Below are 26,541 nucleotides of genomic sequence, written 5' to 3'. Positions count from 1 at the left end.
CGAAGGCACAAACGGAATTAAAATCCCCCAAGAAATTATGTTATTCAGCAATGCAAGTTTACCAAATTTCCATGTGCTCGGTGGAATACCGAGTAGCATGTGCACTTTGGTTTCACATTTACTTGATCTATATCACAAGCTGGAAATGTCTCTTGGCAACGGAAGTGAAAGTATTTTGTCCGTGACGGAAGTGAAAGTGATTGGCTTATTAACTCCCTTGGAAAGTCGATAAGTCACTTGAGATATATCAATTCGTAGTGATTTTGAACGCTGAACACGAATTTGATACTCAATTTAACCTTCGACACCCCCATGACCGTCTGGGCGTGGCGGAAGGTCACACATGTCGAATACACGTCAGACGTGTCAATTTTAACTGATTTTGAACGCTGAGCACGAATTTGGTATTAATTTTGACCTTCTGAACCCCCGTGACCGTCTGATGATTTCAGCTTATAAAATCAAGTACCGCCCGGCGTGAGATGGGCTTATTCACTAGTACATAACATTTACTAACAATGCGAGGGCAAACCATGCCATGTTCAACCCAGACCTTTTTATAACTATCATAGTTTGATAGATCGATTCATCAGAAATAACGTTTGGTGCGGCACTTGTGCGGATATGCACAATTCGGCGACTTTTGGGCGCCGCAAGTTTGAAAAAACGAGGATTCTCCCAGCCAAAACCGTAAAACGGTTTTCTGCCTGTAAAATCGCAAATTTGCAGCGCCCAAATTCGCCGAATTCTGCATATCCGCCCAAGTGCCGCACCAAACGTTATTTCTGATGAATCGATCTATCAAACTATGCTAGTTATAAAAAGATCTGGGTTGAACATGGTTTGCCTTCGCATTGTAAGAAATAATATTTTGCACGAATGGGGACCAAAGTTTCATAATCTGCATCAGTTATGTGCAAAAATACATGTATATAATTTCTTGCTTAAAATCATCTCATGGTTACTTTAACCGAAATATTTATTGCTCGCAACAAAAAAATTATTTATTACGATTACATTGCACCGCACTATCAACATCCTGGACTACATATAATCGCAATCAAAGGATTATCAGCGATTCTGCTTGGAGCGATAACGTTTGGACAGGATGGGTAAGTTTGCACAGAGCTCACGTATGCACCATCACTCAGGAAGCCTTCATCGCTAATAACTCATCATTGAATGACTAATTGTGTGTCCTCTTTCAATCGTAATCGCAAGTAATCTATAGTTACTCTACATACAATAATTGCAAATAAGTATATACTACCTCGTACTACATATCTCAAATCAATTTAGCTTATCTTTCCGTCCATTTTGATCCCGTCACTATATTCCGTAAAATGTTCATATATCTAAACGATGTGGTTCTGCAATCACGTCAGTGCTAATTTTGACTTCATTGGTGTACAACATTAGACCCGAAAAAGCCCCAAGTTCAACATGTACCTTTTCACGAAACCAGGCATCTTTAAAATAATTACCACCGTGAGTAAATCAACTACTAATTAATCAGTATAATTAATTAACAATTAATTAGTTTACCTGGTTTGAATCCCTGGGCGCTTACGTGTAAATACTTTTCCAAATTTAGATTATCTTATTCGTCGCTACCGCCGTTGGGGTAACCGCACATTATGACTCGATCATCAATATGTATTTTTTTGATGAGCCACTTGCCTATGAAGCTTGCAAGCGGGACACAGATTGCCCCCATGAAACGAAACCTCTGGAGCAACTATTCGTTTACATTTCCATCGTGCTATCCGTCTTGGCCTTGATTAATTTGGTTGCGTTCTCAGTCTTGGCGAACAAGAACATTCCCGTTCTAAAAACAGTGGTATGTATTTATTAAGTAGCACAAGCTAAATACTTTATGCGATCGGTTAGTTAGTCTGTCCGTCTGCCCGTCTGTCTGTCCGTCTGTCCGTCAACACTATAAGTCGAGAACGTATCAAGATAATGGAAATTCGGCTGCGGCATCATACACATGACCCCAGGGGGAGGATCCCGTTAACTTTTGAACCACACCCCCTCGGCGCCAGGGGGTGTGGTCGCGGTGTCACAATTTGGGCAAAACATGTTTTTCGGGGTTGTCGGCATGTCGCAGTATAGAGCATGTGGTCAATTAAAGATAATTAGTTTGTTTTTAATTAATTCGTTTTTAGGCATTATTAAAATTTGAATCGGTGAATTATTTGTTTTATTTTGTGAAGGATTCTAAGCATTTTTGCGCAGCTTATGTATCGTGCTTTGCCGCACTTTATTAAGTAGCGCAAGCTACTTTATGCGATCGGTTAGTTAGTTTGTCCGTCTGTCCGTCCGTCTGTCTGTCAACACTATAACTCGAGAACCGTTTGTCGCAGCGACCTGAAATCTTTAACACATGTTCATCACGGGGGTTGGGTGACACCCTTAAGGGGGTGTGGCCACTTTGTCGACATCATGTCGAAAAACGTCGCCATGGCCTAATTTCTGCATTTTTTGGGCGATTTGCATGAAATTTGGGCAAAACATGTTTCTCTGTGTTGTCGACATGTCGCAGTATAGAGCATGTGGTCAATTAATTAATCAATCATTATTCAATTAATCAATTAATTAATCAATCAGTCAATCAATTAATTAATCAATCATTAATCAATTAATTAATCAATCAGTCAATCAATTAATTAATTAATTACTTTAATTAATTAATTTAATTAATTTGAGCTTTATAGCGCAAATTAATTCTCAGCATTCTCAGCATTCTCAGCATTATTGCGCTACTTATGTATCGTGCTTTGCCGCACTTTATTTATTACAAAACCGACATTTTTTTCTGCATAGTTCTTAATTCTGCCAGAATCAGCAAAAATATCAGTATACATGCGTCTAATAATCTTAAACGTTTTCGTTAGTTTTTGATTACTACTTGCGTTAATTTGTATTTCGTCCTCCTGTGTAATGTTCCATTTTAATAAGCAGATATATGTAGGAAAGAATAAAGCTCATCAGAGAGAAAGACATCAGATGAAGATAATTTTCTTGCTCCTCAAGATCAGGATCACAGATCAAGACAAACCAATAAAATTCCCAAGATAAACGATCAAACTCGTAAGATTCATACTTTAGAAGATTAAGATCAAGCTTAAGATATATAAAATATCCTTGAGCGAGTTCAATATCATGATCAAACCGATCAAAGGCTAAAGTCGAATATCAAAGATAAGATATTATGTGTGATCTTGATCTGGTGTCTGAGATAGTAATCTTGTCGATCTATAATAATGCGCGCCTGATTCCCATAAATACTCGAACATTATCCTTATTCATTGGGCATAATATTGGATATGTCCGCATAGAATTGAAATGGGATATCGAGTAATATTGATTTCACGAATTCTCGGAACAGCAAAATATAACAAGTGCATATTCTTTATCATTAACATGGTAATTAAGTTATAATATTGAACTTTCTATATTAACTGCCCTAGTTCATAACACAGGATCACCTAATCCCAATAATTTATCCTACAGGACATCATATTCGTCACAATGGCTGGAATATTAATAGCAGTAGCGGGACTCGCCTTAATCTATGCAACAGTTAGAATTGAGATATACCTTGAACTTGATTCTGGGGTAAGGAAGGAGGCGAAATCTATTAACAAAGGGGCCGCTGGGGTAAGCCAATTAAACATAATCTTTTAATTTTGACGGTACTATTTCCTCACTTCTCTGTTCTTAGTTACTCTGCCTTTTGGATGCAATTTTATTTTTCGTGACTGCCTGCGTTGTGTCATGTCAGCGCCAAGATAAGCCTGCACCACAAACTGTATTTGTTACGCAACAGCAATATGTTCCTCCCAACATGGCACAATTCCAAGCCCCACCCCCAAATCCGAAACCACACCAAAACCCAACTCCAACAAAATATCCCGTTCAACCGCAGGAAATCCAATACTCTTCTCAGAACCCGTACCAACCTCCGGCTCAATACCAACCCTCAAATGTACGATTTCAAACCCGGCAGCCCAGCAACACTGGATCCAACTTGGAAAATGAATACCATCCGCAAGCAAATATTCCCTTCAACCATGGGAACCAGGCAGCACCTTCGAATTATGCTGAAACTGCTACAAATGATTATTACGTTCCACCACAGGACTATGAATAATTTTTATTGAAATCCATAATAAATAAAGATTAGTTTTGAAAACGGTGATTCATAAGGAGTCCTAATTAAGGACGACTTTCGGTTTTCAGTAAAGTACTAATGTAATTAAAACATATTGGAACAATTAAAATGAAATAGAAATATGCATATTCTTAAATAAACTTGAAATAAAAAACAGCTCTAGGAAATGTCTTTTCGTGAATCATAACTTCCAGATCGATCCGAATACTAAACAATTTTCTGAGAACAAGAAATTGGAAATGCAATATGTTTGATGATTAATCATTGATTGGCGTCACATATATATGCAAAGTTGCATAATGCAATATTCTGATGCCACTATGTACACCGTGTTCAGAAAGTCCTCCCCGACCCGTTTTTGCGCGCGAGCCCGGCACAAACACAGCTATAACTTTTGTTCCTGTGCCTATTTTTGTTCGAAATTTTCACCATGCCAACAACCGGTATCGTTGGATTACATAAGTTACATGTTGGATTGGAAAATACGTTATATAGTTACTCCCACTACTCAACTCGAATCAGACGAATCCAGACAGTACCACCCAACTGCACTCCATTTTAAAGATATGAGCAAAGTCATGTGAAAAACTAACTTGCAAACTACAGTAAACATCACTAAAAGTTTTGGAGGAATGACAAAAGACTACCCGTACAAATGATTCCTCTCGTAAACACGTGCCGGGGATGAGATCTCGGTGCTTATTTAATTGTTAACTTAAATGTTCGATTAAAACGGACTTCTTCCGCTGAGCTCCAATAAACAGTTCAAAAACAGTGCAGATATTACTTTAATACTAATGAAACTAATTTATTATCGACACTCGCACAAATTAATCGACAACCAAAAGACCTTCTTACTCAAAGAGTGTGCTCTCACTCACAAAAAAGGTAAAAGGCACGCAACGAAAATGACGTATTATTTTAAGAGAGGGAGGCTCAAAAAGCTGGGGAAATAAGATACTCGGTCTACAATAAAGTAGTCTGGGCAAAGTATTAAATGTCAGCGAACGCCAGATTGGTGTAAATTACAACCAAATATGTAAGCCAAAAATATGTAGTAAAATGACTATCAGCGTTTCATGTTGTCATCAAGCGTTTTTCATTATCTGTCGAAACATCATCGAAGAAGTACGGGAATCTGCTGCCTGGTGGAAATTAGTTCCATACCTAGTCCATTAATAACTATTGACTCTCATCCAAAAGCGCAACATAAATTGGGAAGGAATTTTTTTCGTAAGTTCTAATATTTGTTTTCATAATCTACGTTAAATTAACTATAAAGAACTATCTATCATAATTTTATAAGCGAGGACGTAACAAAATGTCACTGAGATTTTCATAGTACTGTAGAACACTGAAGTTTAACATCAGCTTATCAACCGTGCCATTAACAAGGCGACGGTTGGTGTACACAAATCTGCGTTATTAACAAACTTTTCAAAAAGAAGTAGCCTGCCTAGGTCCAAAACGTCATAATTCAAACAATTTGTTCCCGAACCTCAATAATTATTGAGGCTCTGAAGAAACGAATTCGCCGGAATCTACGCCGGAGCCACAAAAATGGCCCTACAAATGAACGTTTTACCTGAAACCATGTCCTATGGAATTAATTAGGACCTTGGGCTTAAAGACTTAAAATGTAGAAACCAGAACTTGCTAACTGCACGACAAATTTAGAATCATCTCACTATAAGCCGGCGGTTACCAAGCGGTGCGCGCATGAAAAGTAGAAACGAATACCTATGAAAATTTTTATAAATGAGGCAAAATCCAATAAACAAAACGACCGTATCTACGCCACCTGAGTCCAGGAATTAAAAAATAATAAAATAATAATCGGTCCCCCATCCTGCTTCGTTGGGCATAAATTGTATGGGCAAGACAAATGTGAATTTTTTTCCTCAGGCAGTGAAAATTCGGGAACAAATTGTTTGAATGATGTTATTGAGCTGAATGTGCAACCCCTGAACCACACCCTATATAGTCTCATAATCTGTAATGACAAATGCCCCCCGTGAAACAATCCGTGTAGCTTTGAGATGACACAGGAACCTTCAAAACCGTGTCATATTCTGCCAAAATCATCAAAAAGAATGGTTTCTGGACCCCAAAGGTCGTAGTTAGGAAAAATTCTCCCACACCCTATTACCAATGAATCTTGGATTTAGCTCTACCCAGCAGGTAACCGTCAACATAAGAGATAAGGCGAAGTGATGAATAACTTGGATCGGATTTTTTCAGGTGAGTCAACTACATGTGGAGTTATTAAGTTTTGAAATTTAACATTGTTAGTGTCTCACATTCTTTCGGCCCAAGCTTTATATGCGTAATATCCACAATAATTTATATAATCGACATGACTTCGTCTGTCGGCTGCGGAAGTGAAAGAATAAGCAATGCTTTTTAAACGTTCAATTTTGATTTTTTAACTATGAGCGATATTGCTAGTATAATTTGTAGTAGCAATATCGCATTAACCGTATAGTTAAGAACTGTATCGAAATAGATAGAGAACGTTTGTTTTATGAGGAAGAATAACCCCACCTAAAATCCTATGGGACGCAGCGATTTTACTTTTCTCCTCCTCCACGGAGTCCTCTTCATAGGCGACCGGCAGTGTGTGCAAAAAGCCTGCCTTTTTGCTTTTTTTGATGCCTTTTAGCCTTTTTGCCATTTTGATGCCTTTTGCCCGAATGAATGCTTAGAACATTGGAAGAATAAAACTTCCAGAATTTTGATAATTTTCGAAATCGAAATAGATATTCAGGTTGTGGACAAAATTCTGAGCATTTTGGTGGGTGATTCGAACAAAATCGGATAATATTTTAAATTCTCCACTTGATAACATGCAAAGCTGAACGTTCTTTGATTTTGGTAAAGTCACCCACCAAAATGCTCAGAATTTTATTGAGATTGACAAAACCTTACTCTTTGTCGTCTAAGATTTCATTTAGAAAAAATTGTTTCATAACGCCCCATTTTGAGCAAAAAGGCATACATTTGTTGGGGGCAAAAAAGACCAAAAAGGCAGTCAAAAAAGCATGCCTGCCTTTTTCCTCGGCGCAAACTGGGTATTCGGACCCGAGGTAAAGGTTTGAGATTTTGCCCCAAAAGAGCAATGTTATAACTTTTCGAACCTGTACTTTTTGAAAAATCACTGTGGTTGTATAAAAAATGCTACAGCGGTGATCCGCATATGAAAATTCTCAGGAGGGGAACTTCAGAACATGTCCCTCTCAGAATTCGATGCCCTATGGATATTTTGTAGTTCCCCATGAGTGTATCAAAACCCTGAAACGGTTTGATGCCATGGCCCCATTTGTGCCCGCCACACCCACTCAAAAAATACGAAAAATACACTGTTTTGTTCATTTAAAAATTCACCAAAAATCCAATTTTGATCGGATTTTCATAATTTAAGCATTTCTGTGATCCTAGATAGTTGCTTTAAGATATCCAATATCAAACTCAACTTTTTTGAAATTTTGATTTTTTCGAAGACACACCCCTGCTCAGAAAATTTTCGAAAATACTCAAAAAATTTAAAAAATATATTTTGATGTCGGATATTATAAAACAACTATCTGGAATCACGAAAATGCTTAAGTTGCGGAAATCCGATCAAAATTGGATTTTTGGCGAGCGTTTGAAAGTGACGATTTTCGTGTTTTTGACCCCTTTAAGTGGGTGTGGCAGGCGTAAATGTGGCCATGGCATCAAACCCTTTCAGGAGTTTAGTTCACTCATGGGGTACTACAACATACCCAAAGGGCATCTAATTCTGAGAGGGACATGTTCTGAAGTGTTCCTCCTCAGTATGAGTTGCCTCAACTTTATAAAATAAAACCACAAAGAAAAAAATTTTCTTAGGATAGCTGATTTTTGGATTTTCAGGTAAAAAATTGCGACCTTTGACCTGTGTGAAATTTTTTCGATATCTAATCGTGACTGTGTGTTTGCGCACACAGTCACGATTCCTGGGGTGTGTTGTGTTTGTGTTTTATGTGTGTTTGCGCAAAATTTTTGATTTTTATTTCAACAAATGCAGGAACTATACTAATTCAAAATCGTAGGCATAATTCAGTTACATACTGTAGGTAGGTATATCACTATTTTTAGCAAATTAAAAAGTAATAAAATTCTTTATATTCTTTATAGTCTTATATTCCGGCACAATCATCGTAAACCATATCAAATTCCAATTTTAGATTACAAAGTCTATAAAATCTGGTGCTGCGAAGTTGTTACGCTCTGGTCGTGTATTTCCTGAGACAATAAAACATAATATACGGATAAAAATTTACAAATCTGTAAAACTTTAGCATTGCTCTTATGGGAGATTTTGTCAAATTCCGTCGGCGAGCCGTTTTTCAGAAATTCATAACTTTGTTCAAAAAAATCGTAGAGTTGAATGACATATCAAAATTTTCAGAATGATTCGACCTATCGATTAAAAAATAAAACCTCCAAGGAAAAAAAATTACTAGTTGTGGCTGAAAAGTGAGCGTTTTTTGAAAAGGTCATAACCTTTGGCCTTTTTGAGAGATTTCAAAAATACGAATGTCATTCAACCACAATCTTTCTGGACTACCGTGTGCCAAATTTCAAATTTTTTAAAAAAGAATCTCCTACCAACATTAATATAATTGCCTAGCAATCTGAAAAAATTCCTTGCCAATAAAAAATGGCAACCATATAAAATTGCCTAGGAATTTAGCTGTTATTGACCAATTTAAAATTCGGCCCGTCTTTATGTCCGGCTTATCGGCTAGTTTTTCTATAATCTCAAAAAACTGTCTCATACTAAAGTTAGATTCTCATATGCAGAACCGTATTTAATATCTTTTTTACAAGAAAGTGAACGATTGAGCTTACTCATGTAAATATGTTAATATGTAAACCACTTTATCAAATTTACATTGGTTACCTATATAAGTATACTTAAATCGGGAGGCAATACATTAGGGACAATTTCGTATATTGCACAATTTTTTTTACTTAACTCTCACTCACCAATCAATAAATGTTTGTCTACATTTCCATAAGTTATGAGCGAGTAATGGAACCCGTAATTTATTTCGTGTTCTTGCGAACTTGGATTAATTTGTGATAATGTGCTCATCATAGGTGAAACGTGTATCCAAAATCATGTTGTTTAATTTACCAATTGACAGCATTCTCAAGACACGAAGTCCAATTAACCTCCACTCCAATCAGCTAAGTGCATTTGATAATTATGTAGTTTCCCCTAGAAAAAGTGGTTCATTACTAATCCACTAAATTGCCAGTATCTTGTCGCTTGTTGGCGAAGGATAGTGTCATGAAACCGACTAAGGAAACCTCTTCCGTCCAACTTTTTCTAACCATCACCCGCTACCTAGGAATCCTCCCAATAAAACTGGAATTGGGCCACATAACAATTTCAACCGCATCGTATGTCGCGTGTACCTTCCTGTGTACCATTTCTTCCTCTACTTTCCTCCAAATAATCCCATGGTACACACAATCCTCAGAATGGTACAGGAGTTCGGAAAGCTCCACAGACAAAATGATTTTTATGGCATATCTTTCCATCTTTTTCGTTCAACGAGTCCTCTGGCATCCGATGGCGCTTTGGCAGACTACAAAAATCCGATCTCTCTTGGAATCTATGGGTCAATTGGGACTTCTGGATTCTCCGTCAATATTTGGCCCCCAGTTTTACATCCTTTCGATCGGCTCTGTCGTCAGTGCCTGGACTATGGTTTCCGTCATGTCGAAGGATTTAGATAATCTGTTTGAAGATTCGTCAGATTTTAGGGGATACAAGTATCTCCCGCTAAACTTGCTTGTACAAGGTATGGTCAATTTGGCGGTAGGGAAAATTCATAAAATGTCTACTGCAGGTAGCGAAGAGAGATATGTAGGACTGGGTTGGTAAAAATCGCAAAATTTGCATTACATATAAGCGTTTTCAAAATTATAAGCAAAACAGTAATCTAAAGCCGTGAACATTCATACTTTACTTACAAAATTGATAACATACAGCATAAATAAATTCAATACGTTTTGACTTCATTTCAGGCACTGGAACACCGATCGCCGCCGAAATATTTACCCATGCGGCTAACGTCCTTTGTGAAATAGTATTTACCGTTTTCATCTCCCTTTTCATATATTTTCATCGCGCTGTACGAAAATCTCTCACCCAGTTGGACCTCCATCTGGAGAACGAACACCCGCTAATGTGTCACTATTGTGGCGGGATAAAAGCGTTTGGTGGCCATAATTTTTTGACACCGTTAACTAAAATGGGGCATCTGATGAAAATTTTGGCGAAAGCAAACTCGTTGGGGGATCAGTTTATTTTTGTTTTTGGAACGATGTCCATACTTATTTTAATAACGTCCGTGCACGTCTTGCTCGTCACAGTGTACAGAGTAAGCAATTCTGCAGCTGGAGATGGTCAAGCAATTAAGCAGACGATGGCAATGGTTGTGATTGTCTTGTTTGGAGTTTTGAAGATGGTCGTGATCATTGAGGTTGGTCAGGATATCAAGAATAAGGTAGTTTTTTATTTAACTTTAGACGCTTTAAAATTTAAAATAGCCATTCTCTAAGGTTGCCGCGGGTAACGGGCCGGGTACCCGTTACCCGCATACTCGCACGATATTGCGGGTACCCGTTTGTCTGCGGGTACCCGTTTGTCTGCGGGTAGTTACTACTACCCGCACGGGTAACGGGTATTTCGATTTTACATAATTAAATAGCTCGCCTTGCGCAGCCAGTGAGCAGTTGATTTATATAAGAGTTATATATGTACTTTGACATTTTATTTTGCATCATTGGTGCAGAATTTAATCATTGTTGATAGTGTGCGTAATTTTTCGGAAATTCTGCGACAGTCTCAGTGCAATACTAACAATGAGCTGGTGCGATTTGCAACATTCAGATTTGAAATATGAGGTTAAAGTCAATACAACCAACGTGTTTATTGAGGCAGTTTGTGTGATAGTAAGAATTTATTAAACATTTTCCAGTCAAATTTGAAAAGGGAGCGATTTTTACAAGTGGGGAAAATCCACTTCGTTACCAATAAAAATCGATATTTCTTCAATTTTGATCCCAAATATTTTGACAAATTCCAAACATCGCTCAAACTGTCCTGCATTCACTTGAACGACACAATTTCAAAATTTAAACAAAATCGGAAATTTGCACTTCACACTATCCTATTATAAATTCAGAAAACCGGAAGAAATTATTGTTTCTGAAGCATAACTTACTTGCTTTAACAGTTTAGTAATTTCATAGTAATGTGGGATTGGCGATCTTTCAATTTCATAGTAATGTGGGACTGGTGATCTTTCAACTTGATTTTGTAGGAGTAAAAAAATATGATACGATTTAAAGCAAAAATTGAAGTTGCAAGCCAATGTTTTTAAATAAAAATGTCATTTAAATGAAAATGTCAACAATCAAGTCTCACTGCTTTCTTGGCTAACCCTAAGTCAACAAGTTTGTTTTCATGAACAGTTAGCTAAATACAGCTAATTTTATGATAAAATTAGGGAGTGCTGCTAGAAGTTGCTAACGATAAAATTTTTATCGTTGGCAACTTCTAGGCATTCCCTCAAGGTTCTTATTACCCTAGAGGGGTAACTAATTAATTAAATCTGTGTTATTTTGGTAGTTGGTTAATGTTTAACTGAATTCTCAAAACGGGTAACGGGCAACGGGTATACGCACGGGTACCCGTGCGGGAACGGGTAGTTGGGCTGCGGGTAGCGGGCCGGGTAACGGGGTAGCATTTTCGCTACCCGCGGCAACCCTACCATTCTCTTGTCACACCCGTAATGAGTCTTCTGTTGACCTGGGGTTGGATCTGTGCGCCCATGTTGGAACTCGTGCATTTACCGGCGGGGATTTGAAAATTCGGAGACTTGAATAAATTGGCAGAGGTCAATTTTGTACTTACGTAATGTTTTTTTTAAATTCTAGCGTGACAAGATTAGCGCAACTTTGTCCTACCTGGGAACCACTGGAGGTAAACAGTCTACCTATGATCCCTCGGTTTGTCCCCTTGTTTTGGAATTACGACAACTTATGGGTCTCGAAAAATTCGAAATTTGTCCTTCGAACTTTTTCACATTGGACAGAAGACTAATTGCAACGGTGAGGTTGAGATATTTAAACAAATTCATGTATTTCTTAAATTTGAATAGTATATCTTTCCCCGCAATTCAGATGATAAGCACGGTGGTCACCTTTGTGATCGTGATTGCACAAATGAAAGAATCGGAAAGGAACGGGTGACTAAAGATTGTAGCACATAATACAATATGAATTTGTGTAATAGAATAGCATAGTCGTTGTAGAATATTATTTGCATAACTTCATGTAAAATAAAAATAAGTTCTTAATAAAGTAATTAATTGGTGGTGGGTAAGAAAATAGTTAACAATTAATTAATTTGGAATTATTAATTTCTAGCTATTAATTTTTAATACACAAAAAAATATAAAATTAAATTAAATGGTTAATTGAATACAATTTATCAAGGGTGAACGATATTTTATCATCACAGATATGACACATTGTGGGACATGAGGAATATACATGCCCAACAAACAACATACATATCTCATACAAAAGCATATTACTACAAATTAATGACTGAAAGGTTCTTTTTGTAAATTATTAATTTAGAAACGTTTCGCTATATGAACGGAACGGTTTACAATAAAACTAGTATAACCTTATTCATATAGTAACGAAGGTTGAATCCTCAGACAAATTTTTTCACACACTCAGATCGAGAGCAATGTTGGCATATCTGACAAATATAAAGATAAGCCCTTGCATAAAAAGAGTGGCCTCAAGTTCCATTTTCGTTCATTATCTCTCTCTCTGTCTGTCTGGTCTTTTGCAAAGCATAAATTAAAATTAACGTTAAGTAACAAATTTGTCTTCTTCTTGTGCATAGACATCCCATTATCATTTTCATACTTAACAATATATGACATATCAGTGTTAACATTATCCTTGAGAGATTGAAGATTTTTTGCATACTCAAAGAAGTATACATATGTATGAGTCATCAGCAAAACAAGTCAAATTTCCATTATTCAATATACTATTACATAAGTTAATTTATGATATAGTGATGATAATGATGATAACATGGTGCGGATGTACTATCAACTATGGAAAGGACATTGTTATTTATCATGATTTTTAGTGCATCAGAACTGATTACGATTTCGTTATATCTAAGGAATTTGTACTTAATTTATGGGCCATTTCTCATGTTTGGTAATTCCCTTGTGCATAAAGCACCTGGGCTCGCCTCTTCGAGTCTTTTTCAGTTTGAATTAATTAGACAGATAAAGACTAAAAACTAACGATCAAAAATCCAAAAAGGTTGGACTTGATTCAAGAATCGCGTTTTTCCACACCCTGTTTTGTACTGTACTATGCCATGTCAACGGACGTATTTCTTCCATCAAAACATTTGTGTCCCTTCAATATCTCAAATCATGACGAGGATTTTTTTAATAACCAGGCAGGAAACACACCTGCCCCCTGAGTGGCTAATTCGTAATGTCAACAGTCCACCAGAATGCTGGAATGTTACGTAAAATTTAACGGGACAGTCTTTTCGAAATTTTACAGGAGATTTGACGACATCACATCTTGTTGCAATTGTCCAATCCACACTCTAAATAAATTTGATTAAAATTTGCTCAACTTTGAGTGAAAATCGCACTAACACAGTTATTGGTGTAAAATTTAGTCAAGGTGGAGTAAATTTTAGTCAATGTAGTAGGAATTTCGCTCAACGTTGACTAAAATTTATCCCACTAGTTGTGTTAGTGCGATTTTCACTCAACTTTATTGAGAGTGCATGGAAAAGAATAAGGAAATACACTTGTAATCATTTCTATGGGAAATTTCAATAACTTGAAAATTATTACTTGCTTTTAACACAATTAAGACCAAATTATTTATGCAGTGCTGAGAAGCTAAAAGCAGGACCATTACTGAAACAAAGCATGACATGATTATAATTGCACAATTTATATATTTATCTGTAATATGCACATATGTATCTCCAACACAACTACAATTTTTAAGAGCATAATAATTTATCACTCAACAATTTAACCATTCAACCATCTCTCAGACTTAAGTAAAAATGCATGTTCCATTAAATACCCTGTCAATTGGAATCAATAATCAACTATGTTTACAGATATTTTCAATTATCTCACAACCGTAACATTTACTGGTATAATACCAGTGGTATTACATATTGGGACTGTACAATTATAAGCATTTACAAATAAATAAAATCATATTACCTGTGTTATTATATCTTTATCGTGTCGCAGGTGTAATAAGTACAACGGTATTTCCACCCGAGCTGATAAAGAATACAATGACGCAATGCACGTACTCCAAAATTATTTACACAGTATTGATCTATTACAGATTTAGTTTGACATATTAGATTCAATTACCACACACAACTTGAGACAATAACGTCAATCGTGACGACCTTAAAAACCCGAATCTCAAATAAATACGACTCAGTGACCTATTCCTGCCCACTACAGATCGCACCTCATCATCTACATCTATATATTTCATCCGACAACCTCTCGCACTTCAAATTCAAAATGCAACTTTTCAAATTATTCCTTGTTGCATTTGCCGTAATTGTACTTGGAAATGGTAAATGAGCAATTAAACAAGTCATAATGTGCATAATTATAAAACTATATACAACAATGTTTTATTACAGTACAAGCACAAACTGACTTTGATCAAGGCCTCCGCTACTTTTTGCAAGATACTATGCTAGAATTTCCATCCTGGGTGACAGAACGAGGCCTCGACCCCACACCCCAACTTTGGCGAAGAACCATCTTGGAAATTGGTGGCCCCAATTTTACTCTGAGCGGTACCCTAAAGTAGGTAAATTTAAGTCTAATTTTTACCCGGCAATTGGAAACATTTCAAGTTTTTAATTCATATGTATGTGTTACTTTACAGCAACATTTCTTTGACGGGTCTCTCCTCCGAAGTAAAACTTGTTGACACTAGCCCCGTCTCAACTTCGTTCAGCCTCGTTTCATTCTATTTACATGTCTCCGTTGGAGGCTTGTCTGGAACGTATAATGCATCCGGATCCATTCATGGCTTACCAATCGGGGGCGACAGTGTTTTTGACATCGCCTCAAATTCTTTCAGTATCAGATTTTCCGAAAAGTTTCAAATAGATCAAGGATTTATCCGTCTCCTCCCCAATAATTATTTTACTGCGGATTCAGAGTTTTTCTTTGGTGGGTCAAACCTCTCAATAATTGGTACCTTTAGCGATATGTTCAACACGGAAACGGTACAGTATGAGCAACAAGTGCTGAAAAGGATTTCGGAGGAGATGCCATTTTGGGTCTTTGGTTATGAAAGTCCGAGTGGAACTATTAAACTTTTCTATAATTATATTTACGATTTCTTGGTGGCTAAATTTGCTGTAAGTTAGGATGTAATTAATAATGTAATCAATACTTATTTGATAACTACTACTTTAATTGGTTTAGGAAACACCTCTGGCGGATGTTATCAATTGGCCAGGACCACCCACTACTCCGCCGCCAACAACACAGGATCCTTGTGAAACTCCGGGTACGGTTAATACGTTTTAAGTATCATAATTTTCGTCTGTATTTATTTAAGTATTTATCATTGTATATTTTTACAGCTGAAATGACCAGCTTTGCAAAATGGGTGGTATCCAATTATCCTCAATTGTTGCAAGAATACGAGAGAACCATGTAAATAAATATATGCAATAATTGCGGATTTATTTATATGCTACCCATGAGTTAATTGTTGGCATAAATAAAATTAAGTAAATGTAGAGTTCTTTCATACTTTTTTTTATCCCTCTCTACTCTCCTCGTTCCCATTGTCGTTTTGTAAATTAATTACAAGCATGCAATCAAACTAAACAAATATTCCAACTTTAATAATTTCCCAATCATCGCATTATTAGCAGAATTTCGGCTTTTATCTGCTAAATAATATATTGATATATACATAGGTTGTAGAAAAAAGTTGAAAAATGTTGAAAAAAGACTCTAACACATACATTGATGAGGAAAAGATCAGCGATGAGGACAAAAAACAAATCCGATGTGGTGCATCTATAATTAGCAAATTAACAAGTATGACTTTGCAGAAATTGATTCACATTTTTACCAGTAATCATTAACAAATGACAAAAATTGTGAAGTAGTGAAGACGGATAATCGGTAAACAAGATATATTGTAAAAGCCGGAAAATAATGGCCGTGAAGTTGGTAGAAAAATTGTCAACTGTACTTTACATATTCTGAATTCCTTTAACACTTTAAAGAAATGCCAAATTAAGTAACGTGAAATCAGTATTCTCATTTCGCAACAAGCTTCGTATTTCAAATTTGTCATTTACTATATGGCAGAATTTACTCTTATTTATTAATATTGTTATATATTCTAAACAGCCGGGTTTACCATTAGTTAAGGCTACACTTTGTATATCTGTTATGATTACATACAAAATTTATTACCATTATGTGTACACAATACCAGAATACATACCATGATAAATACCACAAGATATAAGATTACCCAGAACGCCATTAAAGTCAAACCCTATTAGTGGCAACCCACCCCAAATAATTGCCAGTGTTAGTGTACACACCAGGAATTGTGTTAACTGAAATACATAAATAGCAACGTAGTTTTTATAGGTGAATATAGTTTAAACTTTATCATTTAAAATCATTCAAGACCATAAGCTCCACCCCGCCAGGAACATACCTCCACATCCTATTCCCCATGATACTAAGCCAGCCAAGAACCACTGAGTCCCTGATAGGCATACTAACGGGGCACCTACCCATTTTAAATAATAAATATTATAAATTATTATTTTTCACTACATTAGCGCAACAGATATTGAAAGTATAGCGCAGAAGATGGCTAACTAACCTCCATCCCCTGTACAAGAATCTTTCCCATTCTCTCCTCCAGCACATAGAAAGGCTTGCTGATTAAGAATGAAGCCAGGTCCAAGACGAGTCGTTTGCAGTCTAGCCTGACACGTTGGACCGTCCATTATCGGCAAGTCAACTTTACCCATAACCGTAGAATATGCACCGTTCAAGGTACTCGCTCCAAATCCTGAGACGTAACACCTAATTAACATACAAACATAAATCCAAATAACAAATCATCACGTTGTTAAATGAAAATTTAATCATTACCTTTGTCCTACAAAAGATGTTCCCGCAGCTGGAAGGCAGATTGGCCGGATGTGTGGATTTGCGTTAAAGTCGACCGAACTTGCCAACTTCAACACGGCCAGGTCATTTTGCAGGTTCGCAACCTGGTACTGCTCATGAATTCGGATTGCAGTCACGGCAATTTCTATGGCGGCGTATGGCTCATTGACAGCGTTCAGGAGGTATTCTCCTAAACGAACTTTTAACGTGACTCTGTACAAGATTGCAATTTTAACATTTGTGAACTGTAGTTTACACGAATTATTAAATGTATCTTCACTAAACCTCAGTGGAGTGACTTTGTGTGCTACTGTTAACACTGTGTTTCCATCGATTAAAACTCCACCACCAATGAATGAGTTATCACTTCCGAGGATTACAACCATCCAAGGATATTCAGAGAATGATGCCTAATAAGTAATTATTGTTATTCAGCCGGAAACACAATATGCCGATCTAATCATAATAAATAAGTTTGGATAGGGTTTTCACATAGAAAGTAATAGGCGTTTCAACTTATTAGGTATATGTACGACAGAATTTTTAAAACATCAACATGATAGTTTCCAACTATCAAGTAATTTTGTAAATCCAAATTTAAATTAGGTAAATCCTCAACTTCCATGTATAGACTTTAAAATACTTTTGGTAAATAAATATTTAAAATCGACAGAAACAGAAAAAAACGTACTTGTCCAGCTCCTACAGTATAGGCCGGAAATGGAATCAATTGCTGTGTCCCGCACGTAGCTGGCGGTCGTGTCGTCGTCGTGCTGATGAGATTACAGCAAAACCTGTTCGGTGGTACGCAAAGGGAAGGTGTGGGCTAGATATTTCAAAAATACGTAAATTCATTCATTCTTAACATCAATTGTTATTTGCATCTTTTTATGCATGCATACATTAACTAAAACCCTGGGATCAATTCCAGCACTACCATCAGCACAGTTTGCAGCAGGCGTACACTGACATTGACCTGGATTGGCGATTGTTGGCACAGGAGTCACAATTATGAGCCCTATATCAATGTAAGAGTAGTGTTGGTAGATCCAATCCGGCAATATCCGATCCTATCCGATCATTTTTTGATCCGGCCATTATCCGGCCATTTACTATAACATGGATCCGATCCGACGGATCAGATCCATGTTATAGTAAATGCCGGATAATCCGGTCGATCGGATTACCATCACTATGTAAGAGTAGCATTTATTTAGAACCTTATTAATTTTGTAACTTGTTTATTAATCCCCTCAACTCCGTAAATTGTGGGATTAACTAACTATACGTACGTACCTTGCCCAACAACATGATTAAATTTATTCGCGAAACACAGGAAAATTACAATTACTGAATTTCCGAAAAATTGAAAACCTGACATAGTTATTTTTCATACAGCTTTTCCTACAATCTGACAAAGAAAGACTGGTGTTCTTTAAATTATGTATGTGCATTTAAGCAACAAAGCAGTTACGATGACTATGACAATTACGTGGATAATATATGCGCAGTGAAATTGCAGTTTTGAATTGAAGCTTTTTAACCTAATAAAATTATTATGTAACTAGCCTACAAGCCCGTCTTCAAGACGGGCCTCAATGGTAACATTCGGTTGTCAGTTAAACGTTAGAGTTGGCCGGTTGTCTTATGTTGGAATCAGACAGCAATAACGTTAGTTACGCAATTCCAACGTTATTTCAAGATATCATAAATACAAACGCAAAAATAACGTGAGAAGATAACGTAGAAATTACATGAACATCGCATAAATTTCGTTATTCGAACTTGATTCTAACGCGAGATTGAGCGGCCGAACCCAACATTAAATTTGCATTAGAATGACATTATTTTATGTTAGTTCAACTTGGTTATAGCGTTACGTTCCATTTGGGGTGGATTTTGAATTTTCTTCATTGGATTTAGTTGTAGAATTTTAATATTTTGGACAGACTGTGTAGACTGAATAGACTGACATAATCAATAACTAGTTGCACCGAATACATTCGAATAATTACCGCATAATATTACACGATCACTGATTAGCCAAACCAAAATACCTGCAACCAATCAGGATACAGGGATGTCATAGAAAATTTCAACGGGATGGACTTTTCGATATTATAATATAGATACAAAATAATTACAGTTATGTAAGCAATAAGTATACAATTGATGTTTATGTAATAGACATAAAGTGTTTTTCCTCGTACTTGGTACCCTCTTCCAATTTGTAGAAAGGTTATTATTTGATAATTATTTACACTAATTTGTACCTTGCATCGGCTTTGTAGTATGCTTATTGAAAACTTTTCAATGAAAGTCATCGTGAATATAAACATTGTCATGTATGGGTCACTAATTTAAACGTTACAAAAACATAAATTAAAGTGAAATGACCGGATGTCATAAGCCTTGCAGCCGCAATAAGTTATTTGACATGATTTATATATAATTACTATTAATGTTTGTCCCTAGTATGGTCATTACATAGCACATACGTAAAAGTGTTTGACTTTGTTTCTACCTATAAACGTTTAACCATAGTTAGACATGTACCTTGGTTGCATGCTATTCATCATATTCACAAAGGCACATAATTATGTATATGAATCATAACCGATTGCAAGTGAAAATGCATGAATAAGGATATTTATCAGTGATAAATTATCACCATTGAATATTAAGCTGATTTCATAATTTTTACTGCCACCGAGTAAACTAAATTCATACTTGGATCCATTAATAAGTAAAAGTTGATTCTGGTATCGTAAATACTAGTTTATACACTCTAAAAAAAATTTTAATGAATCATTACTGCGCGGAGTGCATATATGACTCTACCGCGATAGTAATGATTTGGTATTAAAACAATACTATATGGTAAAAAAATTAACACAAATTAGTGTCAAAATTATTACCAAAAATTGTTATTTTATTACTAAATCAATATCAACATCGTGTAAATTTTTTATTCCGTCACGGTAGGGTCACATATCTACTCCGCATGTTTTTTTATTACCAAGTTGCTAAGAGTGTACAAAACGAAAGCACTAGAAGAAGCAAAAAACGAATGGTTTCAATAACTAGATTTTTATTAACAAATGTTGTTTGCTCGACGAAAATATTACAGTGTTGAAATATTGAAAAGCATCCACGCCCAGTTCACAATTCTTATTGTATCCCATGTACAGTTCATGTCCTTATCTAGCCCTCCAGTTATTATCAGAATCAGCCCGCGTTGCCCCAAAATGACAAGCTTTTCGAATAGCGCGAAACGTCTAAAACAAAGACAAACAACTGTAACTTCTAAAACTAATGCTCGCAGCATGTACTTAAATAAACAACTTGATCTGAAATTTTTTTCTTTCCATTAGTCACGTGACGGATCGCATTTCTGGGAAGAAGCCAAAGAGTGTACACTCTTAGCAACTTGGTAATAAAAAAACAGCGAAGTAGATATATGACTCTACCGTGACGGAATTAAAAATTTACACCATGTTGGAATAGATTTAGTAATAAAATAACACTTTTTGGTAATAATTTTAACACTAATTTGTGTTACTTTTTTTACCATATAGTATTAAAATAATACTATTATTTTAATACCAAATCATTACTATAGCGGTAGTCATATCTGCACTCCGCGCAGTAATGATTCATTAAAATTTTGCTTAGAGTGTAGTTAAAATTAGACCACGACAAGTACCCTGGGTCGCGTTCCTTCGCTGTAAAAGTTCTTGCTGGGAACGCGCTTCCTCTCCGACCTGAAGAACAATATTAAGTTAATAATACAAAATTGGTGACACTAATTTTATAGAATTGTAAAAAAAGAATTCCACACTACATAGTCACCGTACACTCACAGAAGTTGGGTGATAATTGTCACCAGATTTAGACATATGTATATGACTCGACCGGATTCGTTATAAACGCTATCACCGCCGGTGATGATACTAGCCCCAATTTGAATTAATTTGTCGACAACGGTGGCCAATATATCACCAGCGGTGATGAACTTCATGAGTCAAATATGTTGAAATATGGTGAGGACCATCACTCAATTTATGTGACTGTAGTAAAATTTATTTTCCATGCTCTATAATTGCGAAAAAAATCATAAAATTCGCACCTCAAAAAAGTTCTTGATCTCTTGGTAGAACTTTCCTATGGATATAACGGTGATCAAGGTCCTCCCCAGATCCTGCGTCAGCGTTAGTCGCAGGTTGGGCGTGACCGAGGTGCGGAGGCATTTCTTTTCAACTTGGTAAACCCTAGCGGATATGGAAAACCTGAAAAATGTTATTATCCATTTTTACTTAATTCGAATTATATTCGAATCGAGTCGGACTCCACCAGTTTCCACCATTCTAGTCACGGTGGTACTTGAGGAGCATAATAATAAATAAATTAAGACGAGTGTCACATTGCCCCAGTTTTTGGAGGAAAGGCCAGCAGGTTTGAATTTGAAGTGATTTTGAGCCATTAGGAGCGAATCTCACAATGCCCCATAAGGAGAATTTATCGAGCGGTATGTTCAAATTTCGGCTATTTTCGGCTATGAATAGAAAAAAAGGAGAGGCCAACTTCACACTATAATGGAGTCGGACTCCACCAGTTTTCGAGATATATTTACCTATATACGTTATAGGTAAATATATTGCGTGATCTCATAGCGTGACTTGGTTAGCCAAGTCTTTCAAGAGGATTACACATCTTCAATATTCATTTGAGCAACACTTGAACGACATTAATCGAATAATATTCGATAGAAAAATAATACTACAGCGCAAATTTGGGGCGCATGAATCATAATACACATCTATGTATCGGCTGGGTGCATTACATACTTTTTCCCAAAACTCCCTTCAACAAAATCACGTTTTAAATTCATAATGTACTTATGGATAGTCCCTTGGAGGAAGTTTGTTGGCAGTGCAGTGACATCCTTGTCCTTGAGTGAGGTGGTTAATATATATTAGCAGTTATCTGTTCACCTGCTAGTTAGTTGGTTACACAACACCTCGTCGGCAACATTTTGCAGTATACAATAAATACGTGGCCTCCTTATTGTGCGCTCTGTAACATCAACAAATCTGAAGTCTGATTTGATATATTTAAATTACCCTAAAGTCCGTAGATGTTTAGTTAGCCACAGGCATAACCCAGCGCAATATTTCAATAGTAACCCGATAAAGAATTGTTCCCTATATCCAAATAGATGCAGCAATGACCTCATGGAACCCTAAGTACCCAATGCATGTGGCCCAGAGTTGTACCATTTTGTCCAACTTGACGTGGTCTTTACAAACGCATGCGCCATCCATGGTTTGCGCATTAAAACGGTGCCAATTTTCTAATTGTGAGTCTCATTTTATTTACGACCTGAACATCCTGGGGGTGGTGACGAATTAGAAAAATCTGTGAAAATATATTTCCCCCCCAAAATGGTGCACTTTTCACAAAATAGTTGGAATTTTGAAATCCGATCTGTTGCTGACTGATGAGTTACGAGTCGGCCAACTCAATAAATAAATTTGCTTCAAAGACATACTTGGCTATATATCCATTGTGTAAGAAGCTCAATCCCCCAAATATGTTTGGTCTCCACCGAACACTTTTTATAATTTGTACCCTCTCCAATCTCTTATTCCACTGTAATTGCTCCCTCTTTTGGCCAGTTATCTATCCCGGTGCGGATGTCACTTTCTTATTCACTACAGAATGTTCAAAATTATTGAACGTGGATTCTGACTACCCATATTTTTCAGGTATCACCGAAACTACAGAATATATCCCTCTCAAACTTGTACAACTTTGTCACAAGGAAAAAACCTTAAATGACACTTATCCCCTGAAGAAATTTGGTCATCGTAACCGTTGCAAGTCGTCAAGACCTCGCGCCATTTTTCTCCGACTCGATTCCACCGATGGGATTCAGCAATCCTTAAAATGCGAGTACTTGATTTATCTCGCAGAGAATGAATTTCATCAAGAATACATTTTCGGGGATATTGCCCAACCCCAAAATTCCCCTTGTATTTTAAACGCCGCCCTTATGCTAAGTTCCGCCAAGCTAATTTTATTTTCACAAAAAAATTTCACTTTTTACATACCTTGTTTAACATGTGATGCCATCATTTCTTCTCAACTTGAAACTATTATCTCGTTGCCAGCCGTTCGACAAGCTTGGGACACCTTAAACTTGAACATGCATAAATATCTGGTAATGATAAAGTCTTCAGTAAAGGCAACTTGTGGCTTAAACCATAAGGGATTTTCCAACCTGAACACTACCAACTTTTGTCCGGTAGCTGTAGTTGCGGAAAAGTATAATTTGACCTTAGTCAAGTATCATCCACTAAGTAACAAAGTATCTGTGAACCCTAGGAAATCTTTTGGCATTGTTTTATATGAAAAAATTAGTAACATTACGCCAACGGATTACATTTATGAGGTTGGTTTCAAGTCTACCAACTTCATAAGTGTGTCCAACCCACCCTTCCATGCCAGCGGGGTGGACACTTTCGTTACCCCGTTCGACATAGAAACTTGGACTTTCCTTCTACTCACGGCAATCTCAGCGGCGGGAATTCTAACCGCCGCCTCGCCAGACATCTCGTCAACAACGTTCCTTGTACCGGATAAATTTCTCGCAGTCACGTGCATTCTTCTCGGCCAAGTGGGAGAAAGTGGGGGTAGGTCGTACCGTACTGTAAAAGCGGGCTTCGTCCTTGTCACTTTATGGTTATTGGGGAATCTCGTACTTATGGGAAATTTATACCAGGGATCGATATATTCCTGTCTAGCGGTCCCAATTCCATCCCTTGTCCCGTCCGGTGTGGAAGATCTCGTCAATTGGGACGTTCAGCTAGTAGCGGTCGATACCAGTGATCAGGTCGGAAACGAATCTTACCTCTTGAATCAGATTATTCCGGAATTAATATCTACAAGTGGGCAGAATCCAAGATTTAACAAATTCCTAAAGAAATTTCAATCCAAAATTTCACCCGGAACGAATGAAACTGTTGAAAGAGTTAATAAAATTCTTATCGAAACTTCATCCCGAGGATATCCTCCAATCGTTCTAATGATGTCGGAAGACCTGCAAAAAAGGTTGCTAAGAATTATCAGAATTATGGGGAATCGTAGAATTACCAGGAATATGGGTGACACTCCGTTCAGGACGTTAGATTTTCAACTCGGGTATAAGAGTTTACTGTCGGGTTACTTTGTAAAAGAGTGGGTACGGTTGCGTGAAGCTGGGTTAACTCAAAAATGGGACAGCGTACTCTGGATTAGTTTTTGCTTGCGGACTATGAAGATTAAGTTTGAAAAAGGAAAATACTTTGAGGCTGTACAAAACTCGTTTGGAAGTCCGAGAATGTTTGTACAGTTTCATGAGGCTATGCAAGTTTCTGTACAATTAATCCATCCGGTTTTTAGCATATGTGGAATCATGATAGGACTTGGAGTTGTGGTAATAATAATGGAAAAGTGGACAAAAGTACATTTGTTAAACGTCCAGTGATTCGACTTTATGTAGGTGCACCCTGCTCCAAGTGTATAGTAAATGCTGAGGTCATAAGTCGCGAGAGGGAGAGGGAGAGAGAGCATCACCATCATGAAGATGGTGGTACACTTTTATGAGGGGAAAGTGTCTCATTTCACATCCCATCCAAAATTCCCCCCGGTAAACCTCCTGGATGAATCTTTTAGTTTGTCAACTTTATCAATCAAGCTCAATATGTCGACGATGTCTATAAGTCATGTCGAATTGTGTCCCAAACACAATTAAATTTGTTTTAGCTAATCACCATGAAGAAAATATAGAGTTCCAACCTCAATTTAACACAAATTCAGTAACCAAGTTTTTGCTTATAATCCTGCAAGGCACTCCCCCAGAACTTTGACCCTAAAAAAGTCATTGTCCCCGCCGTTTGTACCTGCCGAGAAAATTATGAAAATATAGCTCTCGACAATTAGAACAATCTGGCATTTATCTCGACCGGTACAAACTGCGGGGACAATGACTTTTCTTAACTTATGTGCATATGGGCACACCCTTAAATTTTCGATTTCACACGTAACGGACTGCTTTATTCAAACTGTTGACGGCCTAGTTCTTAAATATCCTTCATAGTTTGCAGAGCAACTGAAAAATGTACGACAATCACATTCGTTTCAACACTATGATAACAGAAGCAATTAAATAATTCTACGAAACTCCTAATCTCTTCACAAGTCAACTCTGCGCCATCATACTTCACAAAGCGTCATATTTCATTGAACAAGTGAGATACATTTGATGTAGTGTGACCTATATCAATATGCTATTTTTTTTAATCCAGTTTCATACTTATGAAGTTAATGAGCGTAGACTCCATTCATTTGTACATACAAGGTGTAAAAAGAGGATGATTACATGCTACCTATTTCACTTTTATGCGTAGAGTAATAATACAAAATTCGCATAAGAAGCACCACTTTATCAAGTGGATTAAGTTTTGATAATATTTCCTGTGGTTTTTTTTTCAATTAAAATAGGAAAGAGTAAGTTAATTTTACATGCTTGATACAATTCTTGAAGCGTTATTGTAAAATATTTGTTGTACATGCTCATGGAATAGCGATCATTAATTAGAGGATCGCTCATATATGGTACATGCTAAAATCAGTCTAATTAACGAAGGTACGGGAGATTTACACGAGGTCAAGCTAGTGCTGGACTTCCCGGCCCCTCGGATAGTCAAGCAATGCGTACATAATTGCGAAATTCTACGCGATCGAGAGACAATGCAAATAGAGATACTGACATATCTTTTTTCTAAGAAATAACGAAATACAGATAAACCTGTCCCTTTTAAAGAAATTGTAAACCTTATTTTATGTTTAAACTTGTATATTTTTAAAGCCCTGTATCAGCCATAGCGTGCATCAAAGGCCCTGTGAAGTGGAGAGGACATTGGATTAAATTATCCAAAGGATTTTTGATTTGTATATCCGACCAATGCTGTTTTACTCCTCCTTTCGCTACCTGCTCTTAAGATTTCG

At 36.8% G+C, this 26,541-nt stretch overlaps 4 protein-coding genes across 6 annotated transcripts; 3 read left to right on the top strand and 1 right to left on the bottom strand.

Annotated features, from left to right (window-relative positions):
* Positions 1-1,357: 1,357 nt before the first annotated feature.
* Positions 1,358-4,344, top strand: LOC110860443. 2 transcript variants are annotated; one of them, XM_022109480.2, is made up of 4 exons: positions 1,358-1,488; positions 1,595-1,840; positions 3,517-3,663; positions 3,728-4,344. In XM_022109480.2, exons 1-4 carry the CDS (start codon positions 1,444-1,446, stop codon positions 4,154-4,156), a joined length of 867 nt encoding a protein of 288 aa, XP_021965172.1. In that variant the 5' UTR covers positions 1,358-1,443; the 3' UTR covers positions 4,157-4,344. The 2 variants fall into 2 exon arrangements, with proteins under 2 accessions (XP_021965172.1, XP_035716315.1); XM_035860422.1 differs by lacking the exons at positions 1,358-1,488; positions 1,595-1,840 and adding an exon at positions 2,802-3,429.
* Positions 4,345-9,725: 5,381 nt separating this feature from the next.
* On the top strand, positions 9,726-12,584 carry LOC118439218. Its single transcript, XM_035860333.1, has 4 exons — positions 9,726-10,014; positions 10,241-10,722; positions 12,158-12,331; positions 12,404-12,584. Exons 1-4 carry the CDS (start codon positions 9,726-9,728, stop codon positions 12,470-12,472), a joined length of 1,014 nt encoding a protein of 337 aa, XP_035716226.1. The 3' UTR covers positions 12,473-12,584.
* Positions 12,585-14,691: 2,107 nt separating this feature from the next.
* Positions 14,692-16,084, top strand: LOC110860445. Its single transcript, XM_022109482.2, has 5 exons — positions 14,692-14,893; positions 14,964-15,132; positions 15,215-15,695; positions 15,763-15,847; positions 15,924-16,084. The coding sequence occupies exons 1-5, from the start codon at positions 14,839-14,841 to the stop codon at positions 15,998-16,000; spliced, it is 867 nt and encodes a 288-aa protein (XP_021965174.1). The 5' UTR covers positions 14,692-14,838; the 3' UTR covers positions 16,001-16,084.
* A 118-nt stretch (positions 16,085-16,202) lies between these two features.
* Positions 16,203-18,668, bottom strand: LOC110860389 (phenoloxidase-activating factor 2). 2 transcript variants are annotated; one of them, XM_035860425.1, is made up of 7 exons: positions 18,393-18,668; positions 18,182-18,316; positions 17,776-17,900; positions 17,473-17,703; positions 17,198-17,403; positions 17,027-17,101; positions 16,203-16,922 (listed from the first exon to the last, which is right to left on the bottom strand). In XM_035860425.1, the coding sequence occupies exons 3-7, from the start codon at positions 17,874-17,876 to the stop codon at positions 16,852-16,854; spliced, it is 684 nt and encodes a 227-aa protein (XP_035716318.1). In that variant the 5' UTR covers positions 17,877-17,900; positions 18,182-18,316; positions 18,393-18,668; the 3' UTR covers positions 16,203-16,851. The 2 variants fall into 2 exon arrangements, with proteins under 2 accessions (XP_035716318.1, XP_035716317.1); XM_035860424.1 differs by having other exon boundaries at positions 17,473-17,900.
* Positions 18,669-26,541: the final 7,873 nt, after the last annotated feature.

This window comes from Folsomia candida, unplaced genomic scaffold, assembly GCF_002217175.1.
Source record: "Folsomia candida strain VU population unplaced genomic scaffold, ASM221717v1 Fcan01_Sc032, whole genome shotgun sequence".
NCBI lineage: Eukaryota > Metazoa > Arthropoda > Collembola > Entomobryomorpha > Isotomidae > Folsomia > Folsomia candida.
The sequence above is the reverse complement of the archived record's forward strand: the minus strand, read 5'-3'. Positions and strand labels throughout refer to the sequence as shown.

Excerpts from the sequence above, each read along its gene's own strand:
- LOC110860443 (XM_022109480.2), top strand. The coding sequence starts at position 1,444 with ATGTACCTTTTCACGAAACCAGGCATCTTTAAAATAATTACCACC. Across the intron at positions 1,841-3,516 it reads TTCCCGTTCTAAAAACAGTG|GACATCATATTCGTCACAAT; the intron begins GTATGTATTTAT and ends TTTATCCTACAG. Across the intron at positions 3,664-3,727 it reads TTAACAAAGGGGCCGCTGGG|TTACTCTGCCTTTTGGATGC; the intron begins GTAAGCCAATTA and ends CTCTGTTCTTAG.
- LOC118439218 (XM_035860333.1), top strand. The coding sequence starts at position 9,726 with ATGATTTTTATGGCATATCTTTCCATCTTTTTCGTTCAACGAGTCCTC. Across the intron at positions 10,723-12,157 it reads GTCAGGATATCAAGAATAAG|CGTGACAAGATTAGCGCAAC; the intron begins GTAGTTTTTTAT and ends TTTAAATTCTAG. Across the intron at positions 12,332-12,403 it reads ACAGAAGACTAATTGCAACG|ATGATAAGCACGGTGGTCAC; the intron begins GTGAGGTTGAGA and ends CCCGCAATTCAG.
- LOC110860445 (XM_022109482.2), top strand. The coding sequence starts at position 14,839 with ATGCAACTTTTCAAATTATTCCTTGTTGCATTTGCCGTAATTGTACTT. Across the intron at positions 14,894-14,963 it reads CGTAATTGTACTTGGAAATG|TACAAGCACAAACTGACTTT; the intron begins GTAAATGAGCAA and ends GTTTTATTACAG. Across the intron at positions 15,696-15,762 it reads TCTTGGTGGCTAAATTTGCT|GAAACACCTCTGGCGGATGT; the intron begins GTAAGTTAGGAT and ends TAATTGGTTTAG.
- LOC110860389 (XM_035860424.1), bottom strand. The coding sequence starts at position 17,876 with ATGGTTGTAATCCTCGGAAGTGATAACTCATTCATTGGTGGTGGAGTT. Across the intron at positions 17,404-17,472 it reads ACATCTTTTGTAGGACAAAG|GTGTTACGTCTCAGGATTTG; the intron begins GTAATGATTAAA and ends TATGTTAATTAG. Across the intron at positions 17,102-17,197 it reads TTCTTGTACAGGGGATGGAG|GTGCCCCGTTAGTATGCCTA; the intron begins GTTAGTTAGCCA and ends TAAAATGGGTAG.